A 21064-nucleotide genomic window follows, 5' to 3' on the forward strand; every position below is an offset into this window, starting at 1 on the left:
CTACGGAGTTGATTGTTGGGGCGGTCGCCGGTTGTGAAAGGAGCAGTGTCGATCACTGAAGACGTGGCCAGTAGCTTGTGCTGGTTAAATCACTGGCACTTTGTGCGGGTATTTGCACGGGTACGGACACGCCTGCCGTGATGACTCCTGCAAATGTATGGTTATCTGCAATTTAAATGAGATCAATGTAGTATTCAGAAATTATACATGTACATAAAAACAAAAAATATGAAAACTTATAATGACAATACCTATCAATAGCAATACCAATTAGTAATAATAAGAACAATAACAATATTAAAAAAAATCGATTTTCGAGTTTGCTTGTGCTTTCTTCCTGAACACTTTTCTTTTGCTTCATTTACAAGCACACACACATAGTTTTGGCATTTTCAGTATTAAAATAAGATATACATTGCTTCGCATACATCATTCGATGACTTTCATGCTTAAATTTTATTTTTAGGGCAATCCACTAACTTTGAATTACTCAAAAATTGTTATTTTTGATTTAAATATTTCACTAGTGATTGTGCTATTCCTAAACGTATTCCCAAACGCAGTCTTTTTCTATTTATTCAAACTGATGGAGAGTGGCATCTCTGTCAGATTAAATGTCAAACTGAGCCGATATCGGAAAGACGAATAGCAGAAATGACTATGGTCTACATACTATCGAAGCTTTTAAAATTAGCTTTGAGGATTTTCTTCAAATATATTTGCGGAAAGTACATTTAAGCATTGAGTAACCATGGTGTTTGACATACTCCCCTTCATGACATTTCGGGGCCAAAATCGATACGTGTGTGCAATCGATAGGCTCAGTGGTACCTCCCACAAACGGTGAGATGGCTGAAGTAAAAGTTTCATTTGCCGCTTGTCGCCCCACATGAATCATAGGAAACTTCTCCTTTGCGCAAAACATGAAGTGGTTGATTTCATCTGTTGCACGATGTTATGCTACGGCTAACAAACGACTGACTACTTGGATACTACTCATTGCTCACCTATGGGTCGTTGATAAGACCCAGTTGCAAGAAATTGAAATGCAGCTAAAACCTACTAATGAAGATTACAAGATTTACCTGTTTTTCAGTCGAAATTGCTGTTATTCTGCAACCTCTAAGTTGATTGTTAAGCTAGAAATTTGGTTCTCAGTCAATTCTTGAGTTAACCGGCATGGTTTTTGCAAAGGATTGCCCCCATTGCGGAGCAAATGTCTATCCATTGTTTGAGAGATCAGTGCCTTATCTCCACGCGATAAATCATAAGCCAAATACTCGAAAGATATATTCGGGCTTTTTTAAATAACTTTTTGACAACGTAATTTCACCGTTTTAATGAAACCCATTAGTTATTGGGTATGGGAATAAGTTTTCGTCCTTTCTCAGCCAAGGTTGCGAATTATTTAAACAATTAAATAATACGTGGTATTATGTGAAGTATTTGTCATTGGAAGCTTCAACTTTACTTCATCTTTCAGTCAGCATCCTCTGACAAAAAATTCGAGTTCTTTTGACTTAATCCATTCATTGAGCCAGTTTGTGATGCTCTCATAAGAAGTGACCCGCTCTCCAATAAGGGCTGAATGCATTGATCGGACCAGATGGTAGTCCGAAGGGGCAATTTCTGGGGAATACGGCGCGTGGGGCGAGATTTCCCAATTCAGTCCCTCTAAATATTTCTGGACCGAACACAACTACTACTAGAACCAACACAAAAATTGTAACAACAGCGACACCTCTTTTACGAGGGCAGAAACTTATTCCCATACCCAATATTATTTTCTCATTTGAGTTAACCGCATCAAAATTGTTGTCGTCTAGTTTGCAATAATCGACTTGGTTACCGAATGCAACATCGCTAAAATTGTGGGTAAAGATATCTAACAATTTCACTAGTTGTTTGAATGTTCACAAAGAAGTTGAGATATATATGTTATATACATACATAGATATATCAAAATGCTCAGAAGATGAAAGGAGTAATTTAAGTCATGTTGGACCATCCGTCCGTGCGCACAATAATCCAATCAAAAATTAATATATTTCAATGAAACTTAAAGTACGTTCACATACCAATAAATCCACAAAATTAATCTACCCGTTCACATATGGCAGATTAGCCGTCAATACTGTTGTGAAAGGTTTAATTTGAAATGAATATGAATAATGAAATTATTTTGGTGTTATATTTCGGTGTTTTTGGTTTGTTTAATTATTATTAACGATATCAAGAAAAGACAAGGAGAAGGTATAGCTAATTTAATTGCGCAATTGGCTGCTAATAATAAACAGTTGGAGGAAATCCGTAAACCACGTTTACTCTGGTTTCAAAAAATTATGGCACATTCAAAGTTCGATATTGCATTTTAGAACGAGTACAGAGGCAAATTAAATTGATCGGTCTAAAACTTTGCCCAAGCTTTTTAGATTTAAGTTTTATTGAACCCCTTTCGAAATATTTACGTAGAAAGATTTTTAAATCAAAAGCGGCAGAAATGCAGGGAATAGTCTAAATGGCTATTCTGCTCGATAAATTCTCTCTGAGGGGCGAATCGATACGGTTCAAAAATAAGTGTCGCACAGAAACGAAGCCCTAAAAAATGTGATTCAAACTGAACGGCTTCTTAGGCAGCGTCTGCTTCTATGTTAAGAGAGGTTGAATTAACTCCTGCTAGTAGGTCTTAAATTATATTCCTACTCATAAACAAATAAAAACATGGTTGTGAGCAAAACAAAAGCTTGAAAGTTACGGTACAGGGTGTAAAATAAGAGCCCATATAAAATTAAGAGAGCTGAAACGCCAAGGGACAAGTATAGGGTGAAAGTTAAATATAAGGTGCAAAAAACCAAAGACAAAAACAAGAAGAAGGAGACGAGGTGTAGCGATATACCAAAAAAGATAACAGCCTCCAGAAGCTAGGCGAAAACATCTTACGAATAAGAAAGAAAGCCAAAGGAGAGATATTGATTGAACACGGCGTGTTCGAGAATATAAGGAAGAGATTCGTAAATTACTGGGAGATTTGGCGGAAATAGAAGCGTTAACACATGAGTTGTCACTAGAAATTCGAGATTTAGACGAGACAACTACGAAAGATGATGTAGTCGCTAACAAGTCAAGGAACTAAGCAACTTTTGCGAAAACTTAACAAAAATACCGACATATGCAGGTACGTAAACAGCCGACAAAAGTCTTCCCACGCTAGAAGGAAAGCACTTAATGGGCGCAGAAAAGATTAAGGTTGGCTGGGATGTCTCTGGAATTTGTGAAAACTCGAGCTTAAGGAAATGTTTTAGATGCCTAGAGTACGGATACGTTGCAAGTAAATGTGAAAAATCGCAAAAACCTGTGAAAACGAACCATTTTGTATTTCGTACAATAAAGCTGGAAGGCTTAACACAAAAAACCAAATAGGTAGTCGAAGAAGCAGGTACGTAAACAGCCGACAAAAGTCTTCCCACGCTAGAAGGAAAGCACTTAATGGGCGCAGAAAAGATTAAGGTTGGCGGGGATGTCTCTGGAATTTGTGAAAACTCGAGCTTAAGGAAATGTTTTAGATGCCTAGAGTACGGATACGTTGCAAGTAAATGTGAAAAATCGCAAAAACCTGTGAAAACGAACCATTTTGTATTTCGTACAATAAAGCTGGAAGGCTTAACACAAAAAACCAAATAGGTAGTCGAAGATTCTCTATTTATCAAGTAGAAATGAAAAATGAGAGTGATTAAAATAAATTTAAATACCCACAGAGGGGCACGACATCTTTTAACGCAAATGATGTATGAATAAAATGCGGACGTGGCGGTAATCTGCGAGCAGAACATATATCCAGATACTGAAAGTAGGTTTTAGATGCAACAAGGAATCAGCTATATGGGTCACAGGAGATAAAACTTTCCAAGATAGACCACTAGCAGACAGTTACGAACATATATACAATAGCTGTTGTACCGAGTCCACCTTAGGCAGAATTCAAAAAAACCCTTGATGAACTGGTTATAGAGTCTTAACAACACCGATAAATCCAATAGGCGGGGATTTCAATATATGGGCCTAAGAATGGGGAAGTAGGTGTACAAATCAGCAAAGGTGTAAAAATCATCACTGCTCCAAGCTTTCTCATTACTTGACGTTGACGTTGATACCGGAACGACAGATTTGCGACGTATACACCCACAGTAGGCATATTGATTGATATAATACATCACAAACAAAAACAAGGAAAGAACAAGCGTGTTAAAAAAGCGCTGGCAAAAGAATGGAAGAGATTTATAGGCTTATTTTAAACGCTGAGCTAACTAGTACAAACAAAGCGAATCAGCAAGCACAACTATATTATTTGTAACATACCTAAGCAAAGCCTGCGATGTCGCAAAAATGCAAATCTTCTTGCTTTTATGAACTCTGTGACAAAGCTAACGATAATCCGTGGGGAGCGTATAAATTGATGATGCCTAAAATCAGTGGCTGGAAAGGACAAGTGCCGACTTGTTCCGTTCTCTTCAAAAATATTGTGGAAACCCTTTATCCAACGCGTTATAATGATATAAGCAGACGCGTCAGTCTTTCTAGATGAACTTACAGTTTCGGAAATGGGCGTAGCCTTGGAGGAATCACTAAGTTTCAGGTCTAGGTGGAATCCCTAACCGAGCTTTTAAACTTGCTCTGAAAGAAGACGCAAAACCCTTAACGCAGTTGTTTCAAAAGTGTTTTAGAGAAGGTGTTTTCCAAAAAATTTTGGAACAGCAACAACTTATCCTTTTGCCGCAGCCTAATAAGACACCGGGTCAACCAAGCTCGGCCACTTTCTATGATTGATACGATGGGCAAAATCGTAGAACTGTTACGTTATGATTGTTTGGAGCAGCATCTTAATGAAAAACCAAAAAGTTTGTTTGACAATCAATATGGTTTCCGCAAGGGGCCCTCTACTATTGATGCAATTAAGCTAACAACAATACCGGGAAATCCCATTGAAGAAACAAGGTGCAGGCATGGTACGAAGAAGTATGCATGGTACCAAGAAGTACCTATGCATTTATTCTTGCATGCTGGTTTCAGAAATGCAAGCGTTAGGGAATCTGAAACGCCGTCATACTTTCTGCGTATAACTAATTATCTGATAGAATACTACTATATGATACAAAAGAAGGAGTTCAGCTATATTGAGTAACTGTTGGAGTACCACAAGGCTCCATGCTGGGGGCTCTATTGTGGAATATATTATACTTTACGATGGAATTCTCCGCATTCCATTACCAAAAGAAGCCAATTAATTGGCAACGGTGATGATATTGCGTTGACAATAGTGGCAAAATAGCTTCACCAAATTGAGGCTATATCTAATGCAACCATTCGGAAACTAGAAAACAGGCTTGAAGGATCAATTCTTCAGCTTGCGGATAAAAAACTGAAGCAAGAAAAAACTAGAGAGCATTACGCTAAGTATAGATGGGTATAACATCAACACCCAATCCTATTCGAAATACTTGGGTGTAATGATAGATGCATGCTTAAACTTCAATGCAAAAGCTTGTAAGAAAGGAGCACAAGTAAATACGGCTCTATCCCGAATAATGGCTAACATAGGCGAGTCAAGCAAGAACAAAAGACTACTACTCACAAATTTACCCAGTCCATTGTGATGTATGCTGCACCTATGCATGTGGGGATAAGCGTTAAAATATGAAACATACGCCAAGATTACAAAATCTCTGTTTCACCTGAGCGTTATTAGAGTCGCAAGCGCATTTCGAAGCTATCTCAGGGGTTTCTGGCATAATGCTCCCAGACGTAATGGCTCGGGAAAGTAAGAGAATCTACAATAAAAGCAGAAGCCTTGGTAGGTTATTTATAGCTGAGGAGCGCAAAGAAGAAACGCACAGGTGTTTTTAAATTATAAAGGTGCTGAGACCTAACAACCAAATGGAGATGGATGCACAGACTCATTAGAAATGTATGGTAAAGGTAGCGTTCGATATAAAACATGGTAATGGTGACTTTTTATGACACAGTTCCTGGCAGGATATGGTGCTTTAGAGAATATCTACACAAGAGTGACCATGATGATGGAGTAAGGGTCTACCTCAGTAACAGGTCAGAGCAAGCTCCGAGGGCTCCTGTTCCCTGTGGTACCAGATTTGAGTTTCCGGTAAGACTTCGTAGGCAAGATTACTACCAGTTGTGCTCCCTCACAGCTCTGGACTAGTGGCCATAACCCAAATCCCACAACAGCACGCACAAACTAAAACTAACCAGCTGAACGCCAAACAATTTCTTGGCCGTTTAACGCCATCAGATACTGGCGACCAATAGCCGTTAACGCCGTTTCGTACCACACAGCGGCCGTATAAGTGGCAGAGGCCACAAAGAGGCCGCGATATATGGTACAAGCCGCACGTCGACTAAGGCCCCAGTCACATCTGGCAACGCGTCGTACCTGCCCGACAATTGCCTGCAGCCGCGCCTACCTGATGCCAACCCCGTTCAAACCCGTCCAACCCCGAAGCAGAGAGTCCATCATGAGGATTCAAATGAATGGACTACAAATAGACTCCTATCGGCAGCTTCGAGCCACCCCAATCTCCACAATTCCACCCACACCAACTATGGATGCTTTCCTGCCGGAAAAGTAACTCCGCCACAGAGTAATTTGCGGACAGCCAAGCTCCTCTAGTCGTTGCAACATTCGATCCCAGCGCAAGTAATCAAATGTTCTCTTGAAGTCAATGAACATGCCAAGGATATATTTATTAACGTTCTCCCTAACTACACTCTGAACAGATATCCACGCATCTTCTACACTACGTCCTTTCCTAAGCCCATACTATCCGACCTAACACCCCGAGCTAGCTCCTGAAGCCGTTCAACCATGACCTTTTCAACCATCACTTTACCAAGCACTTTCCACCGAGTATCACTCCTGATCTTCTCGGGTGACTTCAGGAGAACGACGACCCTAGCCACTTTCCATTCGCGTGGAAAATATCCGTCACAATAGCATGTACCATAAAAACCCTCCTAACAGAACGTTGGCACGCTCCCTCCACGTCGATAACACAGAGTCACCTACACGAATAGAGCAAACTTCACACCTTTCATTCTCACCGCCCTAGCTTTCTTAAAAATCATATCATTCACTCCCAAACACATTCGGACAGGCGAGCAATTTGCTCATCAACTCCCCATTCCTCAAACATAGGAAAAAGTCACAGGGGCTAAATCCTGAATATGGTGGTTTTTCGATGATATTTGTCGAGTTTTTGGTCAAAAAAGTGTTCAAAATATGAACCTTGTGAGACGGTGCAAAATCCATGAGTTTTCCGTCCACAAATTGGACCGTTTCCTACGCACATTCTTACTCAAACGTCGCATAACTTCCAAATAATATTCTTTATTTACCATAGAACCATTTTGAATGAATTTTGAGTGCCCAACACCATGATAATCAAAGAAAACGAGTACCATGACTTTCACTTTTGACCGAGTTTGACGTGGTTTTTTAGGCTTAGGCTCATGTGGTTAGCGCCATTCAGTCCATGTCTCATCACCTGTTATGATGGGCTGGATAAACGTTGGGTCCGAATTCACTTACTCAAACATGTCTTCGCCCACCTTTTTCCGATGGATTGTTTGAAAGAAATTCAACTCTCTTGGAACGAGTCGAGCAGCCACGCGTCTCATGCCTAATTGATGGCATAAAACGTTGCGAATTTATTCATAAGGCACGCATTTATTCACGCGCTACCGCCCTCAAACTTAAATAATGGTTTCCCATGGCACCATTTCCCTGACTTTGTCGCCGTTTTCATCTGTTGAAGACATTGATGGGCAACCAGATCTTCCACGACTTCTCGGTCCTCTGCAAAAGCCTTATACCACTCGTAGACCCGTCTTTTTGATAAAGCACACTCGGCTTTCTGCAACATTTTTAACGATTCGGCATAAGAAATCCCGTTCAAAACACAAAATTGAAGACAAATTCTTTGTTCGATATAATTATCCATAGTGAAAATCGCAGAGCACACCTGCGGTTGATTGATATAATTAAATGCCAAAAACAAGCTAATTGACAGATCACGCTCAAACTATGCGACACAATACAGGACAGTTGAATCAATATTCCCGGAAAGAAATGTAGACATATGACAGAATGTATATAATGTTTTTCGAATCATGGTAAAACATTACTTTTTATAACGGGTGTACGTACCTGAATGCCTACAACTACGACTCTTTGCTGGTGACGATCGGCCGTGGGATTGGTTGGATCCTAAATGGACATTTCAGTTTAGTTGTAGTGAACCGTAACTACTTTAACATAGGATTGAGGAAATCGAGCGAATAAACGCGTCACGATTTCCAAAAACGAAGGATGTTATGCTACTCCACCTGAATCAAATAAAGCTTCGCCTGGATGAGCTACATGCTAGTAGGTCATGAGTACCGCGACCAATCGATTGAATTGGCTCAGCATAGAAGCGGATTGGCGGGTCCTCAGATACAGTCGACTGGGACTACATTTTGTGAAGCATGGACGATGTGGTAATCAACAACAATCACTAGTAACGCAGCAACGAGAAACTATTTAATGTCACTAGATGGGCAAAAGAGAAAGCGAATAAAGGGATTCTGCATATCAATACAATAAACAAAAACATTAACGAGGAAAATTTAATTGTAAAAGAAGAGGTACCGGAAGTCGTACAAGCTTATCAAATGACAAAATCTTGTATCATAAACAGGCAACGAAATATGATATAAAGGTTAATAATTAAGAAAATTTCCCTGTCATATCAAAATATATACTATCCAAGCTATTGAATACTGATCACCATCTGCTGGCAAATTTTTTTTTTTTTTTTTTTTTTTATCCCCTTTATTTTATACATCTGTCCATTGACATTAAGTACGTTGTTTAACAATTTGGCCAGGATTTACATACATCGCTTAATGACCAGTGCCAAAGCGATAAAAATTAAAATAAACGAATTAATACTATTTACAATTAAATACAATTAAATAATATTCAATACAAGTTTTACTCTACATAATACAAATTTTACAACAATTTAACAGCAATTTAAGCCCTTTGCACATTTATTATTTTCTAGCATTCATTAAGTCGCTTGGTCGAGTTCTCTTTAAGCGTCTTTCAGTTTTTTTTTCCCTTTCCAGAAGTTTGTTGATTTCTGCATTATTGTGTCCCTGTATTTTTTCAAAGTGGCTTCTTGCTATTTTTTTGGTCTCTTCGTCTACTGTTGCTATATTAAAAGTCCTGTGGATGTCATCATTTTTCGTGTACCTGTCAGACATAGTCAAAATTCGAAGAATCTTCGATTGCTGTTGTTGAATTTTTACTAGGTGTGACTTTTTAGCCGTTCCCCATACCTGTAGTCCATATAGCCAGATTGGTTTAATCATGGCTTTGTACAATAATAGCTTGTTCTGTATAGTAAGTCTGGATTTTGTGCTGACTAACCAATGAAGTTGTCGAAGCTTTTCTTTTATTTGTTTGACCTTTTGCTTTATGTGGTGATTCCAATTTAGTTTCGAGTCCAAATGTATTCCAAGGTATTTAGTAGTTGGTTTAATTGTAATTGCTTTGCCATTTATTTTTATTGGAACTGCAGTAAATTTTGTTTTGATAGTAAATATAACCTGTACGGTTTTGTCTTCATTTATTTTTAGGCACCAATTATCGAACCATTCTTTAACTGCGTTTGTGTATCGCTGCAGTTTTTCAGTAGCGATAGTTAAGCTTTTATCCGATGCCAGTAGTATTGTATCGTCTGCGAACGTAGCAATTGATGAATTAGTTTCGTCAGGAGGTGGTATGTCTGCGGTGAATAAAACATATAGTAGAGGTCCAAGAACGCTTCCTTGCGGAACTCCAGCAGTTATTTGATGAATATCTGAACATTGATTGTCATATTTAATATAGAAACTTCGATTAGTTAGGTAGCTTTTTATGATAAGATAGTAGTCAAAAGGAATCATTATTTTTATTTTGTGGAGTAAGCCTCTGTGCCACACTTTGTCAAACGCCTTAGCTACGTCTAAGAATACTGCCGCACAATAACGATTGTTTTCAAAGTCTGATTGGATTTTATTTGTAATTCTGTGGATCTGTTGGATAGTCGAATGTTTTTTTCTAAATCCAAATTGATGATCCGGTATTATACGTTTTTTCTCCAGAAATTGGGTTAGTCGGTCATGCAGTAATTTTTCAGCAATTTTAGATATTGTCGGTAGTAAGCTTATTGGTCTATAAGATGATACGGTAGTTGGATCTTTACCCGGTTTTGGCAATGCAATAATCTCTGCCACTTTCCAGAGTTTCGGAAAGTATTGCAAGCGAAACATGGCATTGAAAACGTTTCGCAAAAATATATATGCTTTGGTTGGTAGCTCCACTAATGCTTTTCCTGTTATCAAGTCATATCCGAGTGCTTTTTTATGTTTTAGTCCTTTTTTGATGCAAGCTATTATTTCGTGTGTATTCGTCCTTTTTATTTTTGTAAAGTCATAATGGTAGTTGTTTTGGTTGTCAATTTTCTTTTCTTCGTCATTTGATAGAACCTCTTCAAAGTATTTTGCTAAAGTTTTCGCTTTTTCCTCTTTTGTAACGGCCCATGAATTGTCATCTTTCTTTAGTGGTGGTTGATGTTTTATTTGTGTTTTTAATGTTTTGGTACATTTCCAAAGAGAGTAGTTTGTATCTTTGTTGGGAGTCAGGTTCTTCAAATAGTTTTCGATTTCTTTGTTATTTCTTTTGTTTAAAGTATCCTTAAGAATTTTTGTGGCTAAGTTTAGTTTTCTCTTGTCGTCAGGTGATCTGGTTTTTTGCCATCTTTTTCTTAACTTTCGTTTTTCAATAATTTGCTTCTTCATAGAAATGCCAGTTGCTGCTGAATTTGTTCTATTAGCTTGCTTTGGTGCCGATCTGATCCCTGCTTCTAGTACTACGTCATTGAAATGGATAATGGCACGTTCAATGTCAAGTTGCGTTTTTAATATCACATTTGGTATAAGTTGATCGTCAATATGGTGGCGGAATTTTTCCCAGTTGGTTCTGTCATTAAATACGCGAAAAGATGTATCTATAGATTTTATATAACTTACATATTCAAGTAATATCGGCGAGTGGTCAGAAGAAAGTTCATAGCACGACTCAATTGTCAATTGGTTATGGCTTATGTTTTTGGTTATGCAGAAATCGATCAAGTCTGGAATTTTCTTTACGTCAGTTGGCCAATAGGTAGGTTCTCCGGTACTTATAAATCTGCAATTGTTTTTGTTAATTGCGTTAATTAGAATACGGCCCTTTTTGTTGGTGAGTCTTGAGCCCCAGTCGATGTGTTTTGCATTGAGATCTCCAGCTGCAATAAATCTATTGTTAAGCGTTCTTATGTATTTGTCATATTCATCCGAGTTTATTATATGTCTAGGTGGACAGTAAATGGAGGAAATAGATACTGGTCCATTTTTGTCATATATTTGCAATGTCGTGGATTGAAGATGAGGCGTCGAATATTGGAGTTGTTCTATGTGAGTTATGCTTGATTTAATAATTATAGCTGTCCCTCCATGGGCTCTTCCATCAGGATGGTTTGTCACATACATTTTATAATTAGGAAATTTCAGAAAACTTTTGTCAGTAAAATGTGTTTCTGCAATCAATGCTATGTCAATTTCTTTGTCAGCTAAGAATTGTTTTAGTTCTAAATAGTGCTGTATTAGTCCAGTTGCATTCCAAATTAGAATTTTAATTTTTTCACTTTTGTCCATTCATATTCTTTAAAAGCATTGTAATTATATTCATCATATTTGTCATCTGGTTGACTAGGGATTTTACCATGTCTTTAAGCTCTTCGATATCATTGTTTTTTTCAGATTTGTTAGTCAGCTCCTGCTCTGCTTTATGTTCTCTTGAAGAAGATGCAACATCAGCATAGCTGACTCCGGGAATTATGTTTGTTACGGCTGTTGTTATTGGCGTATTATTTTTATTTGTATTTGATGTTGGTTCTTTATTTCGCAGAGGTGGAAATCTTTGGACTTTAAGTGCCTTATAAATTTCGCATCCTTTGTAGTTGGCGGTATGGTTACCTCCACATAAGGCGCATTTAACTTCTTTTATTTGGTTATTGCATTCTATTGATAGATGTCTACCAGCGCATTTCACGCATACTGGATCTCTTGTACAATAATTTTTTGTATGACCGTATTTCTGGCATTTCGTGCACTGTGAAATGGTGCGCTTATGGTGAGGTGCCTCAAAGGAGACTATGCAGTTCATTAACTTGTTTATATTGTAAATGTCTTTGTTGTTATAACTTGCTTGTAGTTCGATGAAAAAAAGTGATAGTGGTTTTTTTGTTGTTCTTTGTATTATATTAGTAATGTTAAGTACTTTGTGGCCATGTTCGCTTAGTTCTTTTTTAATTTCTTCTTGGTCTGTAGAGTGGTGCATATTACGTAAGACTACTTTAAATCCTCTTTCACTTTTTGGTCTAAATGTATACAGTTTCGTTCCTTTTTCTTTTAACATATGGTGCAATTGGTTATATATTTGCAAATTTTCTGCTTGAATGCGAACTTCGAAGCTGTTATTTGCAACTTCATTTAAAGCACTCTTTAATGTTTTTATACATTCTACACCTTGAACATATATTGGCGGAGGCTTATTATTTTTTTCTTTTACATCTTTATTTGCATTTATATTTTGTGATGGTGGATCTTTAATTTGCCCACTGTTTGCAGTTTGAGCAGATTCTTCTTCATCATCCACATCTAAAACTGCAAATTTGTTTGCAGAAGAAGTTCCACTCAGCCAGTAATTTGGCAGTTTGCTTTGACTCAGGGTTGATGTTGCTTTAATTTTTTTGCTACTGGCAGTCGACGTTGAGACCTTTGTAGGTGAGTTTCGAACCCTTTTAAACGCAGTTTGCTTTTTTGGTGTAGCTGATTGCGTAGAGGCAGACAAAATGGTCGCTACCATTAGTTCTGTCGATGCAGTTGTTGTTGTACCATTTGAAGCTACAGCTGAACAAGTAGTTGTCGATGAATTTGTTGTGGTAGTTGTGGGCATACCAGTTGTGCTCACGCATGATGTAGGGAATACGGGACTGTTGATTTGATTATCAGCATAGCGCTCTGCGCTCCATGGCAATAATGTAGAGCGCATGTTGTTATTGCAGCTTATGGGAGCTGACTGTATTGGCCCGTTTGTTTTTGATCCGCTTTGTGCTAAATTCGCGCACGGCATTGAGTTCGAGTTTTCGATATGTAGCGGCACTGTTTGCGGAGTAAGAGTTTTAGTCTCACTTGTGGATCGTGTTCTCTCCCAAGGGGGAGAACGTATCACACTCATGGTTATATATTTATTTTTTGTTTATTTGGTAGCTATTTTGCTATGTTTTCTTTTTTGAATTTGTTTAGATATGTATTGGCTTATCGGCAAATGAAGTAGAAACATACAATAAACTTTGATGGCACCGCACTTCCATAAAATGCTCATAATCGCGTACACGCGGTTCAATTGCAATGTGATTGACACTCAATGAACTTTCGTAACCAAAATGCACTTCATGTGAAGCGCAGTTATGACAAGTTATTTTAAAGAAGCCTTAAACTCTATCTTTCATTCGGATTATAAATCACTTGGGGGCTTAACAAGTATGTGCTTGCATTGAAAATCAATACATTTCAGCTGTGGAAAGATGTCTATAAATTTTGCTGTCTCAATATTGTAGTGTCTAATCTCTTAACAGAAATGGAAAACTTCAATCATTGAGTGTACCTGGGTTTTTAAAATCTGTGATTGGAAACGATTTGCGCTCTTGGTTCCGGCACTACTGGCCTAAGCAATTCGTTTCCTTCAGCATCATTGGAAGGGGAAATTGCTGAGCCAACAGGACGTGAACCATAATGTTTCTAAATACATAAATTCATATATTATGGGTTCATTAGATGCAGACAATCGTCCAAATCATCCCACGCTCAGCTGTATATTCTTGATATGGATCAAGCAATCGACATTAGGGCACAGCACAATTCAAATTGCCATACGTTTTTGCTGAAATAAATTCATGGAATGCTTGCGAACATTAACTCTTTAGCTCGTGAGTATAAGCCTATGGGGCCGATGGAACCTGAAGAAGAGCAGAGAGCAAGACAAGAAAATCGGGGATGATGCCGATCAGGTTAGCAAGCTACTTTTTAACAGCTTTAGTGACCGATCTTATAACTAACCAAACTGCTCCGAAATCGCGGGCGTTTTTATAACTGAAGATTGTGAACCACCTGCAAATCGAAATTTACGAATATTTGCACGTAACTTTGCAATTCAGAACTTATCATTGGTGAAAACGCCATACAGATTATGCTATCCTTTAATAATCCTCTTTAGTTGCCATATGACGAGCTTGGATATGATGAAACTCTCCTGTATAAATAAATTTATCGAACGGGATTTCCTTTTGCGTATTCGAGAAGGTAGAGAAATCTCCACAGACTCAAAAATATAGATACCAAAAGAGATTATTAGCTAGATGGTAATTTGTTCGATTGTGTATTTGAACTTCAATCCGGATGAAAATCATGAGTCCAAAAAATGACCACTATTCGATAAATAAAAATGAAATGGTTAATATTTTGCCCGGAGAGTAAATGCTTTATTATTGGCACCGTTTATAAGTTGTTTTTGAAAATCTCCAGGAGCAAGTCAGATTCCCTACAGAATTTTTAAACTCACTTAATTCTAGTTGCTGATCATGAATTACGGCTAAAAGTTGGAACAGTTGTCATATTAACCCGCAATCTTAATACCAATAGCAATAGTTGGTTTCCGAACGGAAGATTACTTTACGCATGACATCTGTACGTGACTTTGAGTATACAAGTTAAACCAAACCAAGTTAACGAACTCTTTACATCTTATATTCTTTTTAATAAAATTGCTTACTCAATTTTCATATTGATTTCTGCAATAATGCAAGTATTATTAAAATTGCTAACTCAAATTTCATATTGATTTCTGCAATAATGCAAGTATTATAAAGTTGCTTATTTAAGTTCCTAGAATTAAGTCACGCCACAATTTTTATTAATATAAATTAAGTAGTTTACTTGTTTAAGCGGCTTTGTTGGTTTTGGGAAGTTAGTGAATAAAGTGCGGTCAGATGGATCGGTAATAAAAAATTTTTTTTTTTTTTAGAACTTATATTTTACAAGTTCTTAACTGGCGCCCGAGCAAAATTGGTTTATAAGTAACCATCACGATTAAGCAAAGAACGAGGCCCCCGAGTATCCTTGCGGAAAAAAGGACGCGTTTTGGAACACAGCCGCTTTGCTAGTGAAAAACTTAAATTAACCAAACGGTTTATGTGTAAAAACGAAAAAAACACACACGCTATTCAAAGCTGTGAATTAAGAACACAACATTTAAAATAAAAATTTTAAAGTAAAAACATTAAAATAACCAAACGTTTTATGTAAAAAAACAAAAAGCTAATAATAGCTGTGAACTGAAAAGTGCTAAACCGAAAACAAAAATTTGTAAAGTGAAAACCACAGAAGACCTAAGGGTTTATATAAGAATACGCGCGAACTAATACTATGAATCTGCAACAAAAAACCTAAAATAATTTATGGACAAGAACTGAGCAAGGATAATTCTGTGAAAGTGAGAAGCAGCCCTGATACAACAAAGAGGATTTTTCTGTGCTAAAAACTGTGATACGCCATAGAGGACCCTTCAACACCAGAACGAGAGCAGCTCTGTATTTAATATAGTAAGCTATCTAATACTCGTAATTAAGAATTATAAAAATAATATTTAAGTATCCTTTTAAACATATTACGTCTTTATTTTCCCCATTAAATAAGAGAAAAAAAAATCTCTAAAAACAGTTACTTGTGCTTCAGTTAAATTTTTTTTTTTTAAATGGCAAATCCGAATAATTTGGTAAGGCCTCCCACACTTCCCTCAAATTCCGCTCCTAGTACTTCGCAAAATGCTCAGTTAAGTTTAGACGATTTAAGAGTTCTTATTTCGGGTATAGTGGCGGACGTTTTTAGAAACCAAGGACTTCAGGCTATCCGAGAAACTCTCAATCCAAACGCTGGATTAGCCAATATTAGGGACCAACCAATAGACAGACAGGGGGAAAATCTAAATGATATGGTCAAAATACCGGACGTCGTGAAATCTTTAAAAGAAATCTCTGGGCAACCAGGAGAATTTAATTCGTGGAAGAAAAGTGTGGACAGAATTTTGACAATATACGAACCTATAAAGGGAACACCGAAATATTACGGAATTTTGAGTGTGATCAGAAATAAAATCACAGGTAACGCTGACATAGCGTTAGAATCTTATAACACACCGTTAAATTGGAGTGCAATCTCACAATGTTTAATCACACATTATGGGGACAAACGTGACCTATCTACTCTGGAATATCAGATGACAACTCTGGTACAAGGTAGTAATAGCATCCAAGAATTTTACCAAAAAGTGTACTCACATCTTTCACTAATATTGAATAGATTAGGATGTCTTGAAATGGGTAATGAATCTCTTACTCTGCTGACAAAGGCATATAGGGACAAAGCTCTCGACACCTTCATTAGGGGTTTAAATGGCGACTTGCCTCGCCTCTTAGGGATCAGAGAACCGGTGGACTTGCCACAGGCTCTCCACCTTTGCCTAAAGCTGGAGAATCAAAGCTTTCGCTCGAACCATGCTTACAACGGAAGATGGAAACCACCTTCACAGCAATACTCAAAGCGAAACTCTGGACAACAGCAGAAACCAATATTTCACCCACAATTAGCCTATATTCCGCAACCAAGGCAATTATTTTTTAACCAACGAGAACAAAGTAACGCGATCCCTCCTCGTCCACCTAGGCCACAGCCAAAGCCAGAACCCATGGAAGTGGACTCAAGCATGCACTCTCGTAGAATAAATTATATGAATAGGCCACAACCAAACCAACATTTTGGAAAAAGGCCACAACAATTCGGTAATCATCAACAAGCAAAAAATCAGAGAACGTATCATTTTAATACGACTGGAATAACAAACGAACAACGGTTAGATGAGGATAAGCAGTTTGGTGAACCAAGTGACATCCATTTTTTAGCATGATAAGCTCTTCGTTGCCATATTTTGAAGTAAGGCCGGAGAGCGGAAAGACGCTAAAATTTTTATTAGATACAGGATCAAGCAAAAATTATGTTAAGCCGGAATTAGTGAGTAAGCGTATAGCAAATAAAAATCCATTTTTTGCCAGGTCAATAGTAGGCGACATAAAAATTAGCGAGCATACATTTGTAAAACTCTTTAAGTTAGATAATAAAATAAAATTTTACCTAATGCCCTCTCTAAAAACATTCGATGGTATTTTGGGGAACGATACCCTTAGGGAAATAGGGGCAGTTATCTATACCAATGAAAATATTATGGTATTAAGTAATGGTTTCAAAGTACACCTTAAGCAACTCCCGACGCATTGTGTAAATGCAATAAACATTGAAGAGGAAAATTTGTCAAACGAACAAAAGAAAGGAATGAAAATAATTGCAAATACATATAGTAACCTTTTTTCAGAACCGGATGAAAAGCTTACGTATAGAACTAGAGTAGTGGGCGAAATTAGAACCACGACAAACTCGCCTGAGTACACGAAGCTCTACCCTTACCCTGCTTCATAAAATCGAAGTAGAGAGTCAAATAGAAAAGCTTCTAAAAGATGGAATCATAAGACCATCTAGGTCTCCTTTTAACTCTCCGGTATGGATAGTTCCTAAGAAACCAGACCAAACAGGAAAAAAACAATATAGAATGGTCATAGACTATAGGAAGTTAAATTCAATCACAATTGCCGACAGATATCCCATTCCAGAGATTTCAGAAGTCATCTCTCAACTACGAACTAGTAATTTTTTTTCAGTTCTTGACCTTAAAAGTGGATTCCATCAGATTCCACTAAAAAAATCTGATATGGAAAAAACTGCGTTCAGCATAAATAATGGAAAATATGGATTCACACGGCTACCGTTTGGCCTAAAAAACGCACCGTCAATTTTCCAGCGTACGCTTGACGATGTCCTACGGGAATACATTGGAAGATGCTGCTATGTTTACATAGATGACATCATTATTTTCAGTAAATCAGAAGAAGAACATTTTAAACACATAAAAAACATATTCAAAGCTTTGGAAGAATCCAATATGAAAGTGCAATTAGACAAATGCAAGTTTTTCAAAAAAGAAGTAGATTTTTTAGGCTACGTTATTACACCCCATGGGATTAAAACTAATCAGGAAAAGGTTAGGGCTATACAAAATTTTCCTGAACCACAAACCCTTAAAGAGCTTCGTAGTTTTCTTGGCATGTCAGGATACTATAGGCGGTTCATCAAGGACTACTCAAAACTTGCCAAGCCCCTGACATCCCTTTTAAGGGGGGAGGGAGGACGAACGTCCAAAAATAAATCCGCAAAATTACGAATAAGTTTAAATGATGATGCTAAGGAATCTTTTGCCAAAATAAATAATGCACTCACCTCAGAAGATATAATATAGTACTTCCTTACCCAGATTTTAGTAAAGATTTTGAGCTAGTAACAGATGCCTCAAACTTTGCTATCGGTGCAGTCCTTTCACAAAATGATAGACCAATATCATTTATCTCTAGAACTTTAAATAAAACGGAGGAGCATTATGCGGCTAACGAAAAGGAAATGTTAGCTATAATATGGGCTCTGAGCTCTTTGAGAAATTACCTGTATGGGTCGGTTAAGGTCAAAATATTCACAGACCACCAGCCGTTAACCTATGCGCTAAGCAATAAGAATAACAACAGTAAAATGAAGAGATGGAAGGCTATACTCGAAGAGTACAATTACGAAATGTTCTATAAGCCAGGAAAGGCGAATGTTGTAGCAGATGCTCTATCTAGGATAACGGAGCAAGAGTTAAACACGCTATCAATAGCCACGAACTCAGACGAAAGTTCGGCTCATAATTTAATCCTTGGTGTTGAGGCACCTATAAATGCCTTTAAGAATCAAATATTTCTGAATAGAGACGTAATGTCATCTTATCAATTTAGAATAATATTCCCCACGTACCACCGTCATATTATAACAGAACAAGATTATTGCGAGGAGAAATTGATTTCCATTTTGAAGAGATAAAAACGGACGAACAAATTATGGGAAAAATACAGGAATTGTACCCATTACACTTCCTGAAATACAAAATAAGCTTCACCCAAGTAATGGTGGACGATATAATTAGCAAAGAAGAACAGGAGAATATCATAATCAGGGTGCATGACAGAGCACACAGGAACTGTAAAGAAAATCGTACTCAAATTCTTGAATTCCTATTTCCCCTCAATGGCGAACAAAATTAAAAAAATTATAAAAAAATGCGTAATTTGTAAAGAAAACAAGTATGATCGTCACCCAATGAAACCCCAAATCCAGCCAACACCCATACCACGTTGCCCCGGTCAGATAGTTCACCTAGATATATTTGTGGTGGGAAAGGAACTAGTGCTAACAGCAATTGATAAATTTTCTAAATACGCTATGGCAAAGCCCATAAAGTCCAGAGCGGCAGAAGACATACGGCAACCTCTAAGAGACATTCTCTTTTCATTCATTCCTGAAACGTTGGTCATGGACAACGAAAAATCCTTCTATTCAGAATCTATTAAGTTCATGATAGAAAATGAGTTCGGAACACAAATTTTTCGAACAGCTTCGAACACTGCAAGAAATAATGCGTTGTCTACAATGCGGAAAAATACACCGGTCATTCCAGGAATTATTAGAAAGAGCAGTAAAAGAATATAATTTTTCAGTGCACACAGTTACAGGGAAAAGACCAATGGAAATATTCTTTGGTAGAAGAGTTAGTAGTAACCCAGAGTTCCTAGAAAAAGACAGGCAAGAAACAGTGAAAAAACTCTCGGAAAAACAAGCTACTGACCTTGCGTACCACAATAAAAATAGATCTATTCCCAAGGAATATGTAAAGGGAGAGGAAATATTCGTTAAAATAAACAAAAGATTAGGAAACAAGTTGTCAGCTAGGTATCGAAAAGAAATAGTTGCCCAGAATTACAACACGACAGTAAAAACTAAAACTGGCCGAGTCGTACATAAAAATAATATCAAACAGTCATGATAAGGCACTCATAGATACATTATACTTAATACCTTTCGTTACAGGACAGAACATGTTAACCTTTACAATCTTGACGCTGGTACTAGCAGTTACTGTTCAGCAAATCTTTGTACAGGACCTTACAAACAACAATGGGTACATACCCATCAAGACAGGAGAAGTCAGGACAATTAATCACTATAATAAAATCGTACATTTTATAAATTTAAAGACGTATGAGGAAACAATAGCATTAATTTCTAATAATCTAAACACATTAAAGGGAATAACATTTGAAGATGAGCGACTTCTTGAAACGGTAAATAAAAATCTAATATTGCTGAAAGCAAGAGTGAATAGTATACACATTCACTCTAAGTCAAAAAGGGGACTAATTAACGTCCTAGGAAAAGGCTTAAAGTACATCGCCGGCTCCATGGACAACGACGATGAACAGGAAATAAAAGACGCGTTAACCAAAATAAAGGACAATGAAAAAGACACCTACAATAAACTAAGTGACTTGACGTACATAAACAATTTCATGACCGAAGAAATAACTAACATAACTGCCCATATAAACAAACAACAAACTTTAGTCAGTAGATATATTAATGAGTTCAAGGACGGTGCACAGAATAAAATCAAAACACTGGAAGACGAAGTCCGATTTATCGAACAGACTTATAGTATAAACAATGACATATCGCTTTTGAATAACCATGTTGATAACATAAGACAAATTATATTTTCTAGCAAATTGGGAATTATTCTCACGGACATTTTGACGCAAAAGGAACTTAGTTTGATTAACGACTACGATAGCTATAGCAATACGAAAATTGTAGTACTTTTCCAAGAAAATAA

At 37.3% G+C, this 21064-nt stretch overlaps 1 protein-coding gene across 1 annotated transcript; it reads right to left on the bottom strand.

Annotated features, from left to right (window-relative positions):
• Positions 1 to 52: 52 nt before the first annotated feature.
• Positions 53 to 13381, bottom strand: LOC129250092 (uncharacterized). Its single transcript, XM_054889734.1, has 2 exons — positions 12661 to 13381; positions 53 to 165 (listed from the first exon to the last, which is right to left on the bottom strand). The coding sequence occupies exons 1-2, from the start codon at positions 13379 to 13381 to the stop codon at positions 53 to 55; spliced, it is 834 nt and encodes a 277-aa protein (XP_054745709.1).
• Between the last annotated feature and the right edge of the window lie 7683 nt (positions 13382 to 21064).

Source organism: Anastrepha obliqua, chromosome 6 (assembly GCF_027943255.1).
Source record: "Anastrepha obliqua isolate idAnaObli1 chromosome 6, idAnaObli1_1.0, whole genome shotgun sequence".
NCBI classification, from domain to species: Eukaryota; Metazoa; Arthropoda; class Insecta; order Diptera; family Tephritidae; genus Anastrepha; species Anastrepha obliqua.

Excerpts from the sequence above, each read along its gene's own strand:
- LOC129250092 (XM_054889734.1), bottom strand. The coding sequence starts at position 13,381 with ATGAGTGTGATACGTTCTCCCCCTTGGGAGAGAACACGATCCACAAGT. Across the intron at positions 166-12,660 it reads ATATGTTCAAGGTGTAGAAT|ATAACCATACATTTGCAGGA; the intron begins GTATAAAAACAT and ends TTTAAATTGCAG.